At 43.0% G+C, this 19451-nt stretch overlaps 1 protein-coding gene across 1 annotated transcript; it reads right to left on the bottom strand.

Annotated features, from left to right (window-relative positions):
* Positions 1 to 623: 623 nt before the first annotated feature.
* LOC117401391 (MAP kinase-interacting serine/threonine-protein kinase 2-like) lies at positions 624 to 17640 on the bottom strand. The gene is made up of 14 exons (XM_034002045.3): positions 17518 to 17640; positions 16676 to 16851; positions 15658 to 15745; positions 15262 to 15363; positions 14336 to 14433; positions 11162 to 11241; positions 10573 to 10646; positions 10173 to 10277; positions 9566 to 9621; positions 9177 to 9272; positions 5075 to 5269; positions 4588 to 4752; positions 4403 to 4443; positions 624 to 4123 (listed from the first exon to the last, which is right to left on the bottom strand). Exons 2-14 carry the CDS (start codon positions 16724 to 16726, stop codon positions 3865 to 3867), a joined length of 1410 nt encoding a protein of 469 aa, XP_033857936.1. The 5' UTR covers positions 16727 to 16851; positions 17518 to 17640; the 3' UTR covers positions 624 to 3864.
* Positions 17641 to 19451: the final 1811 nt, after the last annotated feature.

Here is a 19451-nt window from a genome sequence, read left to right as displayed (position 1 = left end):
CCTGACCAGACACAATGCAGCCACTTTCTCTATTTTCTGGGCAGATTCCTCCCGCTCGCCACTGCCGCACACTGAACTCGCGGTGAGGTGGAGTGGCAGGGCGTGCTGTGTGTATGAACTCACTGCAAGGTCGGCAGAAAAATTAAATAAAAACTGGCTGCAGGTTACATCAGACTGCCCCCAAACCCGCCTATTCCAGTCCAAACTAGTCTGCAAACTCGAGAGACGGACTGCAATTCTAGAAGGGCTGGTACAGTGGAGGATAAACATAGATGGTTCTTGTTAAAATTAATTAGCTGTCAAAACAGTTAAATAGAGCACTGTATTAAAGTGGAATTTAATTCTATTTCTATAGATCTATCGAGAGAGAGAGAGAGACAGACACTCAGAATTATAAAACAAAGAACAATCATTTGTCTGTTTTTTGGTTTTTTTTTTTTAAAACACAGGCTGAATGCTACCATACTAAAGGTTTTCAATCTTTGAGTAAAATGGGGATAATGTGGATAATAGGTTTAGACAGGATGTTGTTATAAACCTGAATGGACCAATCCAGAAGAGCTGGTGAAACTTTCTTCTGGTCATATCACTCCCACTCCCACAGAGAACAAATCAACACACAATGTGGTTCAAAGCATTTATTTAAATTCTTTAAAAAAAGAGAATACAAAATCCTGGCAAGAGTAAGAAATTACCCGAGTGACCTGCCAGTCGTCTCCCGGTACAGTAAAGTGCTTTTTTTTTTTCTTCTTTTATTATTATTTTTTTTTTTTTTACTTTTTAGGTAATTTTTTTGTTTTTAATGTCTGAACAGGAGCTTGTGGAGAACAGACTAAACCGTGTTGAACTTCACAAGTAATACTCGATTCAATCTGGCAGTCTAGGGACTGGAGTAGAAATCACAGCTATAACAAATTATAAAAATAAAGAGACATCTCTTTCTGCACAAAACAAGTTATTAAATCAATTTGATCAATTTCCTTTCAGAAAAATCATACCTGTATGGTTATGATATGGAAAATAATTCTTTTTTTCATACAGGGCTGTTTTTCGGCCAAACTTTGTAGAATACAAGTTGTTGCAACTCAAATTATAATCCTTATAATTCCTTATAGAGGAATGGGATGTTAGCACCTCACTAAACAGGAGGCATGTGGGTCTCCTCTGACAAAGCGTTCAGGACAGTGATCACTATAGAAGGGCAATTGCTATAGAGGTAGCCACTGTTCTATTGTGTGCTACCCTCAATTCAAACATCTTTCACTGTGCGGGTGTGTGCTGGGACACACTGATCAGGGAACACTGCGATTCCACACACAAATAAAATAATAAAAACCTAGACTGCCAAACCCAAACTGTGGCTTTGTTTCTGCACAATGTAGCTTACAATTACAATAAAAAACAAAACAAATGCATATACGATTCAAGTAAGTCTTAGTATAAGACAAAACACCCACAAGAGGTCTCCATAGCAAGAAAAATTACAAAAGGTTTACAATCAGCGTCCTATTTTAACTTCCTCAGCATGAGAATGGTCAAGGCGGTTTTGTGTGTGTTTGTTTCTTTTAGTACCATACTAATGCTGGGAGGGTTACATAAACATTCACTTATGACATAAGTAAGCAGATCTGGGCAAGTTTGTTTCATTGTTCTTGGTGGCAAGCAAGGACTACAAATCTGACAGCAGTCTCGTTATCGAAAAAGACCCAACTCATGAAAAGGTAGCAATGAACCATTAAAATAAAATGGGGGTTTTACAATTAAAATCAGAAGCCAGCCCCCCCCCCCCCCCATCTCTAGTTAAAACACTTCAATGTGGTCAGGGGTAGCGAGGATAAGTTTTGGTAACCCGCTAAACAAATTGATAGGCAATTTTAAATTTCCCAGGGAAAAGGGGTTTCTATACCTCACATTTGCTTTGCCCAAACCTTTCCATCTACAATAAAAGATTCTTATTCAAAATATTCAAATGTTAAAATATGTATTTCCTTGTTTTTCTCATTTACCCCCCCCCCTCCCCCCTAAAACAGCTTTCAAAGACAAAATAAAACATCAAAGAAATACACCCTGTACAATTATACCTGCTTTAAAATAAAAACAACTAAATAAAACAAAACTATAAAACAACGTGTGGCACGTTTCGAATATCTCACTTATGGAGTGATCCACATATAAAAACAAAAGAACTCATTCAAAAAAATAAAAAATAATATCTCCATTCATTTTCACCGACTACACTGTCTTGGAAGACTGATCTTTTTTGGAATGCTACGCACACACACGCACACACACTTTCAACACCCCACAGACTGTTCTTAAGCTTCAAATAGAAACTGTTGCCAGCATTCAGTATTTAACCCTCTCAACCAGATAAAGCCTTTATATGACTTAAAGAAACATCCAAGATTAGCACCGCTCAGGCCTAAACGAAACAGAATTCTTCACACCCTGATAGATGTATTTTTAATTTTACTATAGCGGTGCTATAAACTTGAATTAAGGCCTTAGGCCAATTTAAGGTGGCCTTAACAGGTGGCAGACTAAAGCAACCTGAACACCAGCTATCTTTGTAGTGGACACCCAAAACCCCCTTAAAATAATCACACGCCCGTTATCCCACAAGGTTGTTGTGGCACAGATCCTGAGAGGTGGAGGGGTTTGTTTTAAATGGGTGTTATAAAGAGACTGTCCAATGGTTTCTCAAAGAGAAAAACACATTTTAAAATCAGTCTTGCTTGAGGTTCTGCAGCTTATCATGACTGATTTAAAAAAGTATCACGTGACCAGAAAGGAATCTACCACTGGAATGCTGGTAGAACTCCAATTGCTTGATTGCTTTTTTTTTTTTGTGCCGCAACGCTTTTTAGATCCAGTAGGTGGAGCTGTTGGGCTGCAAATAGTGCCGCTGCTATGAATTACAGACAGATGCACACATTATACACCACGCTGCTGCAATGAGATTGCACATGACAGCGAGCTGCAGATAGAACTGTATCTTAAACGGACCAGAACACAGATTCCCATCATGAGTATATATTTTTTTGTGTGCTAATAAAAGAATGCATTGCCGTCAAACCTGAGCTGTTTTAAAATGTACCACTGGGACATTCGAAGCTGTTTGATTTGTAATTAGTTACTGCTTTCATACAGCAATTCTGTACAGAATATGCTGGGGAGGGATAAGTCAACCTAACAACTGAAAAATCTCTGCACTGTACAAAGCACCAAGGAACGGAAGCATGAAATGTTGATTTTAGAATTCGAAAAAAATCTGATCACAATAAAAATAATTGCAGTTTTACTGAAAAAAAGTGGGGAAAAAAAAAAAAATACTTATTTTGCTTAAGTAAAAAGGTTGGCCCGAACAGATTTTTCTTGTTTTTAAAAAGCATGCACAGTTCATCCTTTCTGCAGAGGATTTTCATTCTTCAGTCCAATCAGTAGGACGTTTCTTTAACACAACAGCCCGGGTTCCCTCGCTGCTCAGCGGCGGGCAGGTTCTGCAGCACATTCTTTCAGCACGGATTATAAACAGGGCATTTCCTTCAACAGAAAGCCTTCTATGGCAATCGCTGCCTAATCAGAAGTGTACACACACGGGGTATCCTGGCTTTTTTCTGTCGATTTTAAATAAAATGCTTCTCAACGTAATTCACAGTGAATCCAGTTGTAATACTTAAGCAGTGCAAGAGTAGTCCTTTGGTGTAAAAGTCCAAGAACCTTGCTAGAACATTCCCCTTTTGCCCAAGCCATTGCAAAAATCAGCCACGTTTGATTCAGCTGTACTTGTGTACTGAAAAACTGCTGGAAAAAAACCAGGAGGAAGGAGGAGAGGTTAGGGGCGGGTCTTGAGAGCAGCGGGTGTCACACGCAGTCCCCCACGATGACCAGCGGGGCCAACAGCTGGTGCAGTTCTGTGGCAGACACCGGCCCCCTTTTCAGCAGGCTGGCTCTCTGTCTCTTCTTGGCTAGCTTGGACTGGGAGGGAGGGGAGAGGCGCATGGAGCATGAGGTAGCTGTGATGAGGATAGGCTGCTCCTCCTCCTCCTGGTGCTGGGCGAGCTGGCGGTTCACAGCCATCGCCTCGGCCGTGAAAAACGTCAGGTCCTTGGCACTGCTGTTCCTGCAGAAACCATGCAGAGAAGGGAACATTATTGTAGGGGGCCAAACCCTTTCAGTGGGCCGTTTCTTGTAACTGATCAGTTATGTAATGCCTTGCTTCGCTTCAATGTATTCATGACTATATTAGGGTGTCATAAATGTGGAGCTCTGTTAAAGCAACAGGTTTTCACCCAATTCCTGAACGTTTCCCCTTTCAGGAGTTCTCTCAGTCAATAAATATCTTGATTGTACAGTTTTGTCTAGCTTTTATGAAGTTATAATTAGTGACAGCTTTGCTTACCTCTGAAGTAGTATTGGAGTTGGTAGAGTATTTGGAGCACACTAGAGAGAAATAAAACACAAATGATTAGACATGTACAAGATGATCTAGCGACATTATTCTACAAACACATGGATAAACCCAGGATCTGAAGCAGCACATGGACTTCTCCGTGTTATTCTTTGCAGTAAGAGGCAGCCACCTACCCCCTGTACCCAGGGATGTTGCAGCACTTGGGCGGCACTCAGCCTCTTCTTGGCGTCCCGAACCAGCAGCTTGGAGATGAGGTCTTTGGCACTGAATGAAATGTGAGCCCAGTCCTTCTCGGGGAACTCGTACTTCCCTTCCTGAATGCTCTCGAACAGCATGTTCTGCAGAGAGAGGAGTTCAGTTACAATCCAGCCATCTCACAAACCAGAGCCACCATCAGCAGCAAAGCATATTAAAATAGAGACACACGGATGATCCTTGTACAGAGATTTTAATGCTGCATCGTTGCAAACCTACCAATAGCAAGGCTTTTTACATGTAGTAATACTTTAGAAACTTAAATATCAATGACAAACATTTCAACCAAATACAGCTTTCAGTGGAGACACTAGATTACACTGGCATTTCTAAGTTTAGCAGTACCGCATGTTGTCTAGCGATGGATGAAATGTTTGACATGAATAAGTTTTGATGGGGTCTCACCTGGCAGTTGTGGCAGGGCTCCCCCCTGTCCCAGCCACAGTCTCCCCCGCAGTGACCCACGAAGGGGGGGTACCCGCTCAGCATGATGTAGAGGATCACGCCCAGACTCCACAGGTCACAGCGCTTGTCGTAGATGGTGGCCTCTTCATTGAACGCCTCCACCACTTCAGGAGCCATGTACTCCGCAGAGCCGCACTGCGGGAGACACGCACACACGATTCTCACATTTCAAAATAAACAGCGAAGGCATTGTTGCAAAGACAGCTCAGCCACAAGCACATGGTACCATGCCTTTGTTCTTCGGCACAGAAAGGTATTGCTGTGTAATTAAAAGGCCTCTGGCATGTTTCGTCCTTCACTGCGTTGCACAAACTTTCCTAGAACTCAGGGGGGGTTCAAAGTTCAATTATGCAAGCAGGCTGAAAGTCGGTCGAATGCCTGCCAGTGCCTCCACAGAGGATTGGCTACTCCGAAGACCGAAAATAAACCCAGCCCTCGTTATATAAAGATCACCCAACAGTGCCTTTCAGTAACTTGTAGAAAAGCACAGATTACTGGACCATCTAATGAGTCTTAAATCTTGTCAAGAGTTCAGTAGATCATGATGCAAGACTGAGGAGTTGGGTCAAAAGGTTACCGGCTACAATGCACAGAGGTTTGCTTTACCCTTTAAGGTACACAAGGAACAAGAAAAGTTAGTACACAGGAAAAACTCCATTCTACTATAGGTTCACAGTTGTTGGTTCAACGTAATAAATAAGAATATGTTTGGATCAAAGACCTGTACTGGCAGAGTTGGATTATCCTTGCACACAAGCCCTGCAAGTCAGACAACAGGGATCCGGACTCTATTGTTTCTTGTGACCAGCTGCATGTCAACCAGACCCCACAGCAGCTGCGATAATACTGTCAGACTCAGAGTTCACGGTGTCGAATTCTCTGGCTCCAGGATTATCGGAGACAATGCTCTCAGTGTGGAGTCTGCTACCTGCACCCTCTCTGGGAGTGCGGATTTACGAAGGCAGAACTCTCTTGATTAAACACTGAACTTCGGGTGTGATAAATCTACGGTCCGTCCTTTTTTAATTGCAAGAAAGAGAGGTGGTTGAATGGTTTTTGTTATCCGATTCTCTTGCAGGACATGCTTGTGTGAAGGTTATGGATGATTAAACAGCCTTTAAAATGATTTCTTGTGATTGTTAATCGTGACGATGCGCCATGTTTACTGTGCCTTTTGTTCAAAGTTAAGAATACAAAAATAGAAAACATCACAGGCCGTCCAGTTACAAATATAAAAAGGAAGTGTTCGAAAACATACTGTAGCAAATGCCTTAACAAAAGCTTACTGCCCACGCACAATTAAATACAAGACGTTTCCACTGTGTGTGTGTGTGTGTGTGTGTGAGAGAGAGAGAGAGAGAGAGAGAGAGGGAGAGAGAGAGAGAGGGTGCTTTCTCTATGTAAACACAGAAAGGCTCCTGTTGCAGTTTTCTTATCAGAAAGGTGATCAAGTTTCAGGTCTAGGTCTTGTGTTGCAAACAAAACTGCTGCTGGGTTTGAAAAATAAACCAGCTTTGTGATGCCTGAAACATGTTGAGAGGGCAGCGGAGGGGAGGGGAGGCTGACAAACACAACCCAAACCAAACTCATTTACACAGAGATATTCCTCAACTCAACGCTAAGGGAGATTTGCTGTATACTGTAGCTTCTTTTTACAGGGAATGAGTTGTCAAGCATTAGTCTGCACCAGTTCAAAATTGTACCTTTAAAAATCACATGTTTTAAAAGCTAAGAATTTTAGGAGGACCAAACTTAGTGCAAAGCCAGCTAGGTCCAATACTTTACTGCAACATTAAAAGCTCCTTGCATCATTCTGCCTGTAACATTCTCCTGCACCAGCCTGAAAAGAACTGGAAATTAGCTGATGCACTAGTTTTGCTGCTAAACTGAACCAGCCATGTGTGGGAGTTTCCAGATCACATGAGTCAGACCACACGACGGCATGTGACTGAACCGCATTACAGAGAATTTCAGTTTGCACACACCGTTAACCACTCCCACACCTGCTGCCCAATAAGATAGAGATTAGAATTCCCCTAGAGCTGCAAATTCAAAACCCCAGCTGCATTACCACTCACTCCGAGCCCAACACACAACAAGCTGCTCTCGGATAACTTTACTTCCTAGAAAACTTCAAAATCCCCTCAGGCAGACAGGCGCTATCGAAACTACTGTACACTAGAATTCAGCCTTAAATTGACAACCCTTTACACCCAAACCAAAGCACGGAGACTGGCAGCTTGAACCCACAGCCTCACATATTCAGCCCAGCGTGCCAACTGTGTATAAAAAAAAAAAGAAATGGTTTCCTGCTCAAGTATAAAAACATGCGTGGAACGTGCTGGTATTTCAAATCAGAACACTTATTTCATGAAGGTACCCCTGCCCCCAACCCCCATTCTACTATTGCAATGACAAGGGTCACCCATTCAGTGCCAGCGTCTCATATTTCTGTTGGCGTTGTAGCTAACCCTGCAGTAACAGGAGAGACGACACATCTGGAAAAGGACAACTAACGAAACTGCAATCCACCAGCACACAGAATCTCTACAACGACTTTCCCAGACATGCCCCACACTCTCCAGCAGTATAAACCTACACACAGCAAGTCAATTGACACCACAAAATCAGCACACAAAGGGTTAACTCTACAGCCTTGCTGGGGAACAAAAATAAGAAAAACAGTTTAGATAAGGAGCGCCCGCCCCAACCCACTGGCTGACACACAACAGATCAACTAGCCCAGCCTTTAACTTCACTCCTATACCTCCTCCCTTCACAGCCAATGAGAGCCCAGTTGCTAGGTGGGGGCGGGCAGATTCTTATTATTGTGCCTGACTACAGAGCAATGTCGCAAACAGAAACAAAAGGGTGCAGATAAAACAGGATTATTGTACAGTGAAGTTTAGGGGTGTGTTATGCAACCAAGAAGCAGCAAACTTAAACTCTTAGATAGTGCAGGAATAGATCTGCGGACCCCTTTTCTAAATAGCGCTGAGTGCAAACACAAGGCAGTAGGGAGGATTGTGAGAGCTCAAGAAAAGCTTTGGCACAGGGGAATACTTATATATATTAAAAAAAAAACCTGACCTTTCCAATTAAAGTGGCTGTAATGGAAATTTAAATATGAATCGAGCCAGAAATACTTCCTAATTCCGTGCACCAATGAAGCAATCTAATTTCTAAAATAAATGCTGTTTAGCCCAATCCTTTTATGGGACAATTTATTTGAATAAGCGATTCATATATTTGCCAGCACAGCCTACAGGAGTACTTCCATTCTGCGCACAGGCACCGCTTCTTGGAAGTCCGTTCCTGGGAATGGAACACTATCCTGGTATATGAGGAAGCGTGGCGACGTTCCCAAAGGGAGGGCGGTGTTGTGATCCGATTACCACTGCCCCCCACCCCCCAAAACCACTCTGGAAAAAAACAACCTGAGCCGATTCATTCACTCCGTACTACAGTTTACAGAAATAGTCGAGAGTCACCAGGAATACGGAGCCAGGATTGAGTTTCTGCCCTTGTCTGTGCCAGCCTGTACCTGCTGCTGCAGTCAGTCACTGAGACAGCGGAGCACTGTGTGGGGCTCTTTGCATCTGCACAGCTCTTAAGGTTAAGATTCACTGCACTTGTAAAAGTTGCACCCGTGTACAAAACTAGCTACAGATGCACATTTTTACAAAAAATGATTTGCAAAATCTCTGAACTTCATCCAGTTTATTATTTGACCTTTCAGGCTTGGAAACTTACCCATGAATCATAAGATACAGAGATACCACTGTTTATAAAAGGGGAATGCCTGGCTATTCAGGTAGCAAGCATACCATCATCGACAGAGGGACTGCATGTGAAGAACTGTTTAGTCAACATTAATGAACCTTGTATTGGAAGATCTCTATATACAAACATTATCAGTAAACAAAACCAGCTATAGTTCAAATTCACCCAGACTTGACAACACAGCCAGGTCTAATTCTTCAGAACCCACGAGAGATCTTCCTTTACCCCTCTTTAAAGATGCATGGAGCCCCTTGCTTACCGGTGTGAGCAGCTCAGGGGTGGAGATGGGGGAGCGATCGCTGTTCAGCTTGATTCCACTGCCAAGGTCAAAATCACAGATTTTAACAGGGGAGATCTGAAAAGAAGCACACATTCATTTCTTAAAAACTGCAAGCTTTTTAGAATTTCACCCAACAAACAGAGAGAAAACCACAGGACAAGAAACCCAGGAGCAATAAAGTCTTACCGAATCCCCACCCAGCCAGTTCCGTCATGAAATAAGCAATTTAAAATCATGTGTGACCAACCTCGAGATCCTACTGCAATGTCACACTTGTGTTTCACTTGTCACGTCTTATACAGTTCCGCACTGTTCTGTGTATATTGAATCGCAAAACAAAATTATCCTGCAAATTTAAAAATACTCACCCTGTCCTTATGTTCACACAGTATGTTTTCTGGCTTTAAGTCTCTGTGGGCCATTCCTGTGAAATATATATGCAAATATTTTAAATGCATACTGATTATATATATTTAAAATCAGCACTATGGGAGTAGTTCAAATATATTTAAAGCTGCTGTATTACTCAGCTCTGAAAAGGGATCACTGTCCCTTAACCCTTGAAGCAGTGCACTCTGCTCAGATGACAGCCCTGACCCAGCTTTATAAATAGATGGGGGAGGTACAGCAGCAAAGAGCTTGAGATGCTTCTAGGCTGACTCAAAGAACACGTGAATCTAAGAATGCAGTAGGGTAGAGAGGCAGGCTTAACTGCAGGCAAATCATGCGACAAAGAACACCCCAAACGGGATACTTAAAACAAGCACTAAAGTCTTTAAAATGAGTTTTTATACCAGTACATTTTGACCTAGAATGCGAAGGTGGATACAGTACACTTAAATCAGGAATGTCTGCAAATCCTTATGGGAGACCAAAGATGGGCACTGACACCCATTATTTAATGGGCAGTACCATTCTGCTATACAATTCAGGGCCCTGTGGTTTAACTGTAGGAAACGGATGGAATCTACAAACCTTTGTTGTGAAGGAAGTAGAGGGCGCTAGCGATTTCCTGCACCACTACGCTCGCTTCCTTCTCGTTGAAGTGTCGTCTCCGGTGGATATGACTCAAGATGGAACCTAGCGAAGCAGGAACACAGACAGAAAGCAATCAGCTAAGACCGTCTCAAGCCAGTACAAGCACCCAGCTACAAATCCCATAGCTCTCCATACTGGTTGATTGCTTCAAAGCCACATGCATGCTTGTCACATGGCATTTCTAACAGGCTCCTGCTTGGAGACCGCTGACAGCTGCAATAACAGGCTGTTACACAGAAATACCCGTCCTGGTATAACTGCTGCAGCATCAAAACAATGAAAGAATGGGATTACAGCCAGTGCTGCTTGCTTAAAAAGTTGTAAATGAGAAACTTGCCTCCTCTCAGCTTCTCAAACACCAGGTAGAACTTGTCTTCCTCCTCAAAGAACTCTACCAGTTCCAGGATGTTTCTGGAAGAAGAAGAAAACGCATCAGTGACTGAGAAAGTGCCACCACCGCTCCCGTTACACAGGGGGGTGTGGTGGGGTGCATGTCCCATCCCGGTCCTGGAGAGTCATTCCACTCCAGCTTTAACAGGTCAAACGACATCATTAACTACTTCAGGGTCTGGATGGAGGTTCAATTTGCTCCAGCCCTGCTCGAAATTGTGAACCAAGACATCTGCTTTTGGTTAATGCCGACTGCAGCCCAGATACGCCTGTGTAACAAATCTGCAGGGATCTGGCTATTTCAAGCGATGGCCTGAGGCTCTGTATTGCAGCGAGTACTCACCCCATAGATAATCTGCCTATCACCAATATTCTTTCGTGTGTATGTGTGTTTGTAAGGGACAGAGTGCTAAATCAAACTGTTCCAAAAAAAATCTGCCCAAACCGAAGCAGCGTGAATGCACCCTTCTATTGGTAGTCCTATTCCTGATCGGCACAGCCCCAGTGGAAGTGCTAAAGCCCCGGGTGGTTCATACCTGTGACCCTGGCACTGATAGAGCATCTCCACCTCCCTGAACACGCGGCCACGGCTGTGACCTGGTCTCTTCTCAATGATCTGAAACAGACAGGAGGGGGGCGCTGGTGAGACAAGTGATACTACTTCAAAAAAAAAAAAAAAAAAACAACAACATTCGGACAAAACTTTAGTCAAACTCCTGTAGAGGAAACAGAGGCAAGACAAACCGATTTACAGCATCATTGCACATAGCTTCAAAACTCTTGCACAGAAAGGGTAAACCAATGACAAACTAAGCTGAGAATAGTTTAAACCAATGTGTTCTTCAGCAAACTTCCAGCACTTACTAGTTTAAAGACACCTGGGATTTAAACTGATGATAGTTTAACACCAGCTGTACAGTTTTACTGTAGAATCTCAAAGTTTGTACAAAGAAGGTACCTGCAAATCAATGGGTTAACGCAGAAGCATCTCCGTTTCAAATGTAATGGAACGGGATCAATCCAGGAGGTAAATCACACACTATCTTTGAAGTTAATGCTCTTGTCAACACCTGGTTCATTTGAGACCATCCCCCCAGCACGTACACAGCGACGGTTTGGAACGAAGGCATGCAGCCTTGCATGCCTATCTCCACATTCCTTTCCCACCCCATTATGAAAACAAGACCATTCCCAAAGAGAATAAAAACGCAAGGTTAAAGTCTTAACTACACCCTCTAATCTGGTGTATTTTAGGGGACCAGTTTAAACACATGCAGGCTAATGCAGTCTACATATTTGCTTAGCCATGCATTTTTAAGCCCCCGTCCGCTATTGTAAAGTGCCCATTCCACTCCCACCCCCCTCCAACTGGATTCGACTGGTATTGTAACAAGGTGCACAAGCTCACAATGCCGGTCTCTGAGTAGCACAGACAGACACTGGCTCTATTTATGCACTCTAAGCCTGCAGCAATGCTCTGCAGATCCCCCTGACTCAGCAAGATGTGCTGCTGGATAACGTGCAGCCAGGGTTATCCAGCACCGCTTCACTCCCAGCATTACATCTTCATGCTTCACTGGGAATAATCTTGGGGTGGTCATATAACATGTAATCCTGTACCAGACCAGTAATCAAATTGTGCAAATAAAACAGCCGGTTTGTAGATTATTAAACTGACCAAATGCTGTGGATTGCCATTTTATACTTCCAAAACCTTAGAGGCTATAAAGCTATGCATTGAATTGCCTACCGACAAAGCTATTCTTTACATGGAGCTCAATTACTTCTGGACGGAAGCTCAATTCAATGAACAAAAGCAGGACCCCCTAAGCTAAACATCGTGATATCAATGGTCTACTGTGTGCAGGGCCTTCACAGCACAGTCTCTCAGCAAGAGTTGCTAGTCAGGACTGTCCATCACTACCAAGCTGTTAGGAGAGTGAAAGAATAAAAGGGGTTGACTCCATCTAAAAAGTCTGTAAATCAAAGATTGTAAACAGAAACTCAATCAATATTCAGCCCTGCACTGAAGGCGATCCGTATGGCCTGTTGCTCTCACAGCTAGCCGTTTGTTCCAGATTACGACCCCAACCCACACCCCTGGGGAGAAAGACGACGGTTTAAAAGGAGCATCTGGTCCCCCTCCCTCACAAGCCATTCAGCAAGTCTCCAGATCTACAACAAACCCAAGCCACTGCAAAGTGGGGGAGGGAAGGCTGTGCACCAGACTACCAGTTGATCAACCAGCAAGAAATGCAATTAAACCCGTCTGAGGTTTTGTAAAGAGAGGACGTGTAAAAGCAGGGTTTGCATACAGCCTAAAGCAAAAAAAAAAATCCTTATTACAAAATACAATTTTCCACGCACAACTAAAGTCAATAACATAATTCAATAAAATCCTTACAATTACATTTGAGTTTTCAATTTCATATCTTTAAAGATGCAAATTAGAGCTGACTTGCATGTAGGAGATGCTGCCAAGTTATTAACTTTATACTTTATGTATATCAACACATGTTAATGTTTGCACCAGGCAACAATATACGGGCCTTCCACAGAGATTCTTACTGGAGATGCATTTTATATTTTCTTTAAATTGCTTATAAAATCTGTTTATGGTTGCTGAAGAACCACCTCCTTTTAATAAACCACCACAGATGTCTGCAATATGCTACGTGAAAAACATGCCGCGCATTTCCTTTGTGAGACAGGACAAGGTCTTACTGCAGTGACATAAATTACTGGAGCGCCATTCAGTAACACAACCACAATCCTGCCTGTTTACAACACACGTTTCTAGCAGTACTGGGTTGCACCCTTTCTGTTATTTGGCTGCAAAAACGTAAGCACGAATCTGTTGCACAACCAGAATTCCTAGAGGACATTTAAATAAATGAAGCACAGAATTAACAGCTGCCCTCGCTGTAAACTTAGTTATGAAAAGCAAGTCTGTCCCCACCCCTCCTCTTTCTGTCTTGTTTTGGCACAGATGCCACTGCATCGTGTTCTCGCTGGGGTTACGCAGGGGGGTGGGGCCGACAGACCTCTGCCTCCTGCTTCTGATTGGCCGGCCAGCAGCACAGCAACAAAAATAAAGGAAGCTTCTATGCTGAGTTAGCAGAGCACTGCCTTTAGCAAGAGGACGGAAACACAGTCCCCTAACTCACCCCATTCTGAGAGCTGTTTACTTCAATGTTTAAAGCTATAGCACTTTATCATACCACTGACTGCACAAAACACTAGAACGCATATAAAAGTTTATAGACCATGTAAACAAAGTGGTAATTAATTTGTCACTAAATTGTCAGATACCTCCAGCCCCACCTGTTGTTTACCCCTCATCCACACACGCATTTCACATGGACTGTGAAAAGTCACTTCTGACTCCTTCTCATATCCAATCACTGCACACAAGCACCAGGGAACGGGACTGTGCAGAACATTCACTGTGACTAAAACACAAGCGCATGGCCATATTCTACCACGCAGTGAACCCAGATCTCCTACTCCTATTGATCATACCTATAGATCATTTCAGATCAGTGCTGGGACACGCATTCATAGAAACCCTGCTTGATGCATTCAGTAGAAAGTTACCACAACTTCAACCTTCCAGAATTCAAAAGGTAAAACTATGAGAAGTCAAACAAATTCTAAACTGGCAATAGGTATCCCAGAGGAATGACAGAACCCCAGTAAAGCAGTAATACCTTGACTGCGTACTCCTTGTTGGTAATCACATTGATGCAGGTCTGCACTCTAGCACACGCCCCTTCACCCAGAACCTCTTCCTGCAGGATATAGACATCTGCCGAAATACAAGGAGAGCCATTAGCACCACACTTCAGCAACCTGTAGCAGCGGCTCACAGTCCTTTACACAGCGACCCCTGCTGGTGGAAGCTTCTCAAGCAAGAGACATGTGGAAAAGGGGCTACCGCCTCAGGACACATACAAAGACCGTTCTGTTAATTCAACCAAAATGGGAAATTAAGCTCCACATCAGGGCTTGAAACTCGCACTAGCTCAGCACACACTACTGGGTTTCAGAACAATCCAGTCCCTGGTAAATCTGTTCTGAACTGATCACTCTTATCACAGCACGAAGTGACCCGTGTGTCTTTGCGAACAGGAGTTCATGCAGCTCCAAGGAAGGAACAATTCAACATCCGACTCCTGGCGCCTGACCACTTAAACACAGAGGATCGTTCAGAATCGCATCACTGGGTGCAGATCTAGTGCGATTTTCAAGACATGCAACATATTAACAGATCTTCCACTACTCTCTATAAACTTGCAGTTGTGCCAAATTTGTGCAATCCTTTCAAACACATGAGATTTGTGGGCTTGTCACTACTGTGCATCGAAATACGAGGCTGTGCTGTCCAGTGGTTAAAGAAACGGGCCTCTAACCAGGAGGTCCCCGGTTCAAATCCCGACTCGCTCACTGTGCGACTCTCTGAGCAAGTCACTTCACCTCCTTGTGCTCCGTCTTTCAGGTGAGACGTTGTTGTTAGTGACTCTGCAGCTGATGCACAGTTCACACACTCTAGTCTAAGTCGCCTTGCTAAATAAACCAATTCTAAACGGCTTGATCCAGGCAAATCAACACATGACTGCGGCTCCACGGCTCCTACCTTCGAATCTGCCAGAGAAGCTGTCGGTGGCACGGCACCTCTTTTTCTTCTTGTTCCTTTTCTTGGCGTCTGGGATGTCGATAGGCTGGCTGGCAGGCAGGTCTGCCATTGGGAAGGAAGTATGAAATTACCAGTAAATACTTTGAACAAATGAATCTACGGCTGGCAAACACACAGTGCATGACACCACAACCACCTCAGACAAGCTTTAAAAATCAGTTTAGTCAACGTGTTGCAACCCGCGTTTCCCTCATGGCAAGCGCCTTCTCAATGGAGCTGCATCAGGCATGCAACAAGTCAGCTCTATCTTGTGAACACGTGGTGAGTCTAAATACACCCTTCACACTACTATGGACCCTAATGTATAACTAGTTAACAGTGGAAGTGGAATCCTACCTCGTCTGGTGGGGCAGTCGAAATTAAAAGCCGATTCCAGGTGACGGGATCCTGTTTTACTGCAGTCTGTTTGAAATGGATTCTGTCCCTGGAATTAAAAGGCAGAATTAGGTGAAGCTCCATGCAAAAAAGACATGACTTGTCTGTCTTACACCGCGAAGTACCATCGAGTTTGCTCCATTGGGTTCTATGGAATAAAAAATGCCCACGTTCCGGAAGTAAAGCTATGCATGTCGATGTCATAGTCAGCGTCCTTTATTCCTGGTATATTCGCTCATTTTAATTCCATAAAAAGCTTAGAAGCATAAGCTGGCCGGTCTCCACCAGCTCACGATAGTACTTAACATAGCCCCGTTAAATAAAATTGGGACGGAGCCTGTTTGAGGAGACTGACGTAACGCTACGCTCACTGTCGCCCACCCATATCTATTTCTACCAGCCTGCTTTCAAATCTACCCCCTTTCTAATTTCAGACACTGTTGCCAGCAGGGACACGTCATGGTCGCTATATATCCAGCTCAATGACTTGCTAGATAAAGTGAATCATAACATATTTGTCCCGCTGTCGCCACAGCCCCTCCTCCCCTCTCAAAAGGGGAACTATATCTATCTACATAACAAATGCCCGAGCACCAGTAAAGCGAGTTTATCCAGATATGTTTGCTAACAGGAAGCAGACAGCTCGCATACAGTTAATATGGACCAACTGTATATCCCACGTAATTTCATTGCTCGCCCACAATAACTCTCGATACCTTGTCTGAACTCCTCCACACCACTGTGGGTTCAAAGCAAGCACCAAAGACAAGCAGTCTTTAAAACATCAAACCCTTATCAGTGGCTGCAGAGTACAAGACACAGCGGTATGGAGCAGCGAAGTGGCTACCTCGCTTACAACAGTGCAGTCGCGGGCAGAGAGTAACTTATTACGGTTTATACAGCTCTGCAAAACATCACCACGGCACTGGATACAAGCACGCAAGCGGGTGATATGTATCAACTGTAAAAACAGACCAACCTTGAAGGAGCGGTGGAATCCGGAGATTTCTGTGATCTTGTTTTGCACCATTTTGTCGATCAACACAACCCTGCGCTTCCTCTCAAACTCAAAAAGATCCGTTGCCCAGAGAAGAAGCAGAAAAGCTCCCGGTGAATTCTGGCGAGGAGATCTTTGAGGTGTCGGAAAAGGGAGTCCTGTCAAAAACAAAACACCGTTTTAAATCTGCACACATTAAATTAAATCGCTGCTGTTGCTGCACTGTGGTGGAATGCAACCCACACACTTTGTTACAGCTCGGCACAGGATGTTTGAATGCAAAACAGCTTGCCCGAGCATGCACGCACAGAATTAAGTGGTCCAGTTTCAGATTTATTACCGATTGGTACTGATATAAAATCATGGCTGCGGAAACGCGTACTGTAGTGCTTTTTGAACACAATAACACAACCGTCAGAATTTACACAGCTTTCCTGCATGCATAAAGCAGTGTTTCAATAACAAAAACGCAACTTCCTGCGCCACTGCGCAGTATTCCTCGTCTTTGCCGATTGTATGTACAGTATTTAAATGCATGGTGTAACAGTCACCATATTTGTAAAATCACTCTTTAGCAGTGATGCCATTGCAATGTTCCCATTCCAACTATTTTCTGCCATTTAAAAAAAAATATTCAGACATTCCCAATCCTGTGTTGTTGTGTTTATATTTTCCACATGCGACACTTTCAGTAAATCCACCAACGAAACCTCATTTAAATCGACCTTTTTTTTTGTTGCGCATTGTCTTTCAAACAGAAATCCTCCAGATCATTTTAAGTTAAAACCACGCAATGTTATCTTAATCAATACACCGTCTCTCACCCAGTTAACGCGCGCACAGCTCCAGCCTGCAGAACCGTCGGCAGCCCACTGCTACAAATACGCAGACGGCGAGGGAACAAAACAAAGTTCTCAGTGGCGTGTGGAAGCTGTTTTGGTTTGCTGCATAGTCTTTATATAACCTCCCCTCTGGTGCCCGCCCCCTAACCATGCTGTAAACACACCCCTCACCAGCAGAACATTGCTGACGACTGCATCAGCTTGCTACGTGCTGCAAACTGAGGGGAACCGTGCCAGCAGTTTGACTGCGGAGCTACAATCTGTACAGGCCGGTCTGCTCCGGTTAGCCACCCCCCCACTGAGCCCTAACATTCTTCAATTGTTTTCCATACAGAGAGAGGGAGAGAGAGAGAGTTTTTTTTATTTATGTACAAACACGTTTTACATGATTCAATTTATTCCAAGACGTTTCAGATAAAGGTCCCTCAGCTGTGTTAAGCGTACTGCACTGTGTTTACGTTTTAGCTACACACATGAAGAAGGGATTTTTTTTTTTGTCAGAAACGTCCTGAAATATATATTGTTTTAATCATATAAACCTCTTGCGTACATAATAAAGCAGTTATTACTGTATCGTGGTATTCTATGTTCAAGTTTTGTTTAATTACAAAGTAAAGTTGTAACAACAGAGTAGAGGAGTTTATTGTTAAAACACATAACCTGTTTAGGTGTTGTTAATATTTGAATCTCCATTAGGGCATAATGCTATATAAAACATTTATAACCACCTGTTTGTGGTTATTAATTCTTCAGCTCTGTCTCGTGACGGTTTAGCCACCCTCCCGGGTATTTATTATCGTGACCTCTGACTAGCTCTACTGTACTACAATACAGCGCCTTAACACAATAATATCACTATAACACAGCTTACTTTAAAGGATTCGGTGTTAATGTCATGTAAATCAAACGTCTGAAATCAGCACATTTCAACTCCGTGTCTGACAGTGAACGGGGACTAAATACTGTAAAATTACTTTCTGGGAAGCGTATCTCATTGTAAGGCTGCACAGCGAAGGCACGGGTGTTATTTTATTTTATTTCTGAGCCTCTCATGCAATGCGTTTGTTTAAAGTCACCTGGTCCCGAAGGTGTGCTGCGAATCACGCGGTGTGGATGTAATACCGATGACATCATCCCAGGCCGGGCGTGGTGGGAATTTTTTGAGAGGTGATTAGTTTATATTTCTGCTACAAGGAAGAAGTTTTAGACTGTGGGTGCGTTCGCAATTGTTTCCGAAATTTACACCATCGTGAAAAATATTGCATCAACCTGACCACCGTTTTGTAAAGGTTAGGTATTCACTTAAGCATTCTGTGTATTAATTCATATTGGATTACTGTTAGTAAACAATAGGACACATTGGCTGACATTCCAGAACCCTAAATAATCCACCTTATCGTTCACAGAACTTTACATTAGAATGGGTTCATGAATAATGTAATCAATTAAATATATTTTTACAACTCTACCTGACGTCTTTAGGTATTTATAAAAGCCTATACAACGCAAATAAGGGACATCCTATTAGATGTGTCCTATAGCACAGTTTATCTTCCCAAAAATAAAAACACATCTATACAGTATAGGCCTATGTTGTTTAATTTGCTGTAATAATAATACTAAATTGAATGAACAATATCTGGGCTCAGACCTGTTAGCCTTTTAAGTTTGATTGTAAACCAATGCCACAGTAATACTACAGGCGACCGAAGGATTGCGCTGGTAGCAGAGGTGGCTTATATATTTCCTATTTTATAATAATAATAATAATAATAATAATAATAATAATAATAATAATAATAATAATAATAATAATAATAAAGACATCACTTTTTATTTGGCTCCAGACCAGTGCATGCATGTTACTCTCTGATTGTCTTGCTAAGCTATGACAGATGTTGAGATCTGCTGGTGTT

The sequence above is a fragment of the Acipenser ruthenus genome, chromosome 49, assembly GCF_902713425.1.
Source record: "Acipenser ruthenus chromosome 49, fAciRut3.2 maternal haplotype, whole genome shotgun sequence".
Taxonomy (NCBI): Eukaryota; Metazoa; Chordata; class Actinopteri; order Acipenseriformes; family Acipenseridae; genus Acipenser; species Acipenser ruthenus.
Note: the sequence above shows the minus strand (reverse complement) of the source record. Positions and strands in the feature narration are given on the sequence as shown.

What these genes read in the sequence shown, in the direction of transcription:
- LOC117401391 (XM_034002045.3), bottom strand. Translation starts at nt 16,726, where the DNA reads ATGGTGCAAAACAAGATCACAGAAATCTCCGGATTCCACCGCTCCTTC. An exon ending in GTTTGAGAAGCTGAGAGGAG is followed by an intron (nt 10,278 to 10,572) that starts GCAAGTTTCTCA and finishes CTGCTTCGCTAG; the next exon opens with GTTCCATCTTGAGTCATATC. An exon ending in TGTGTGAACATAAGGACAGG is followed by an intron (nt 9,273 to 9,565) that starts GTGAGTATTTTT and finishes GCTTCTTTTCAG; the next exon opens with ATCTCCCCTGTTAAAATCTG.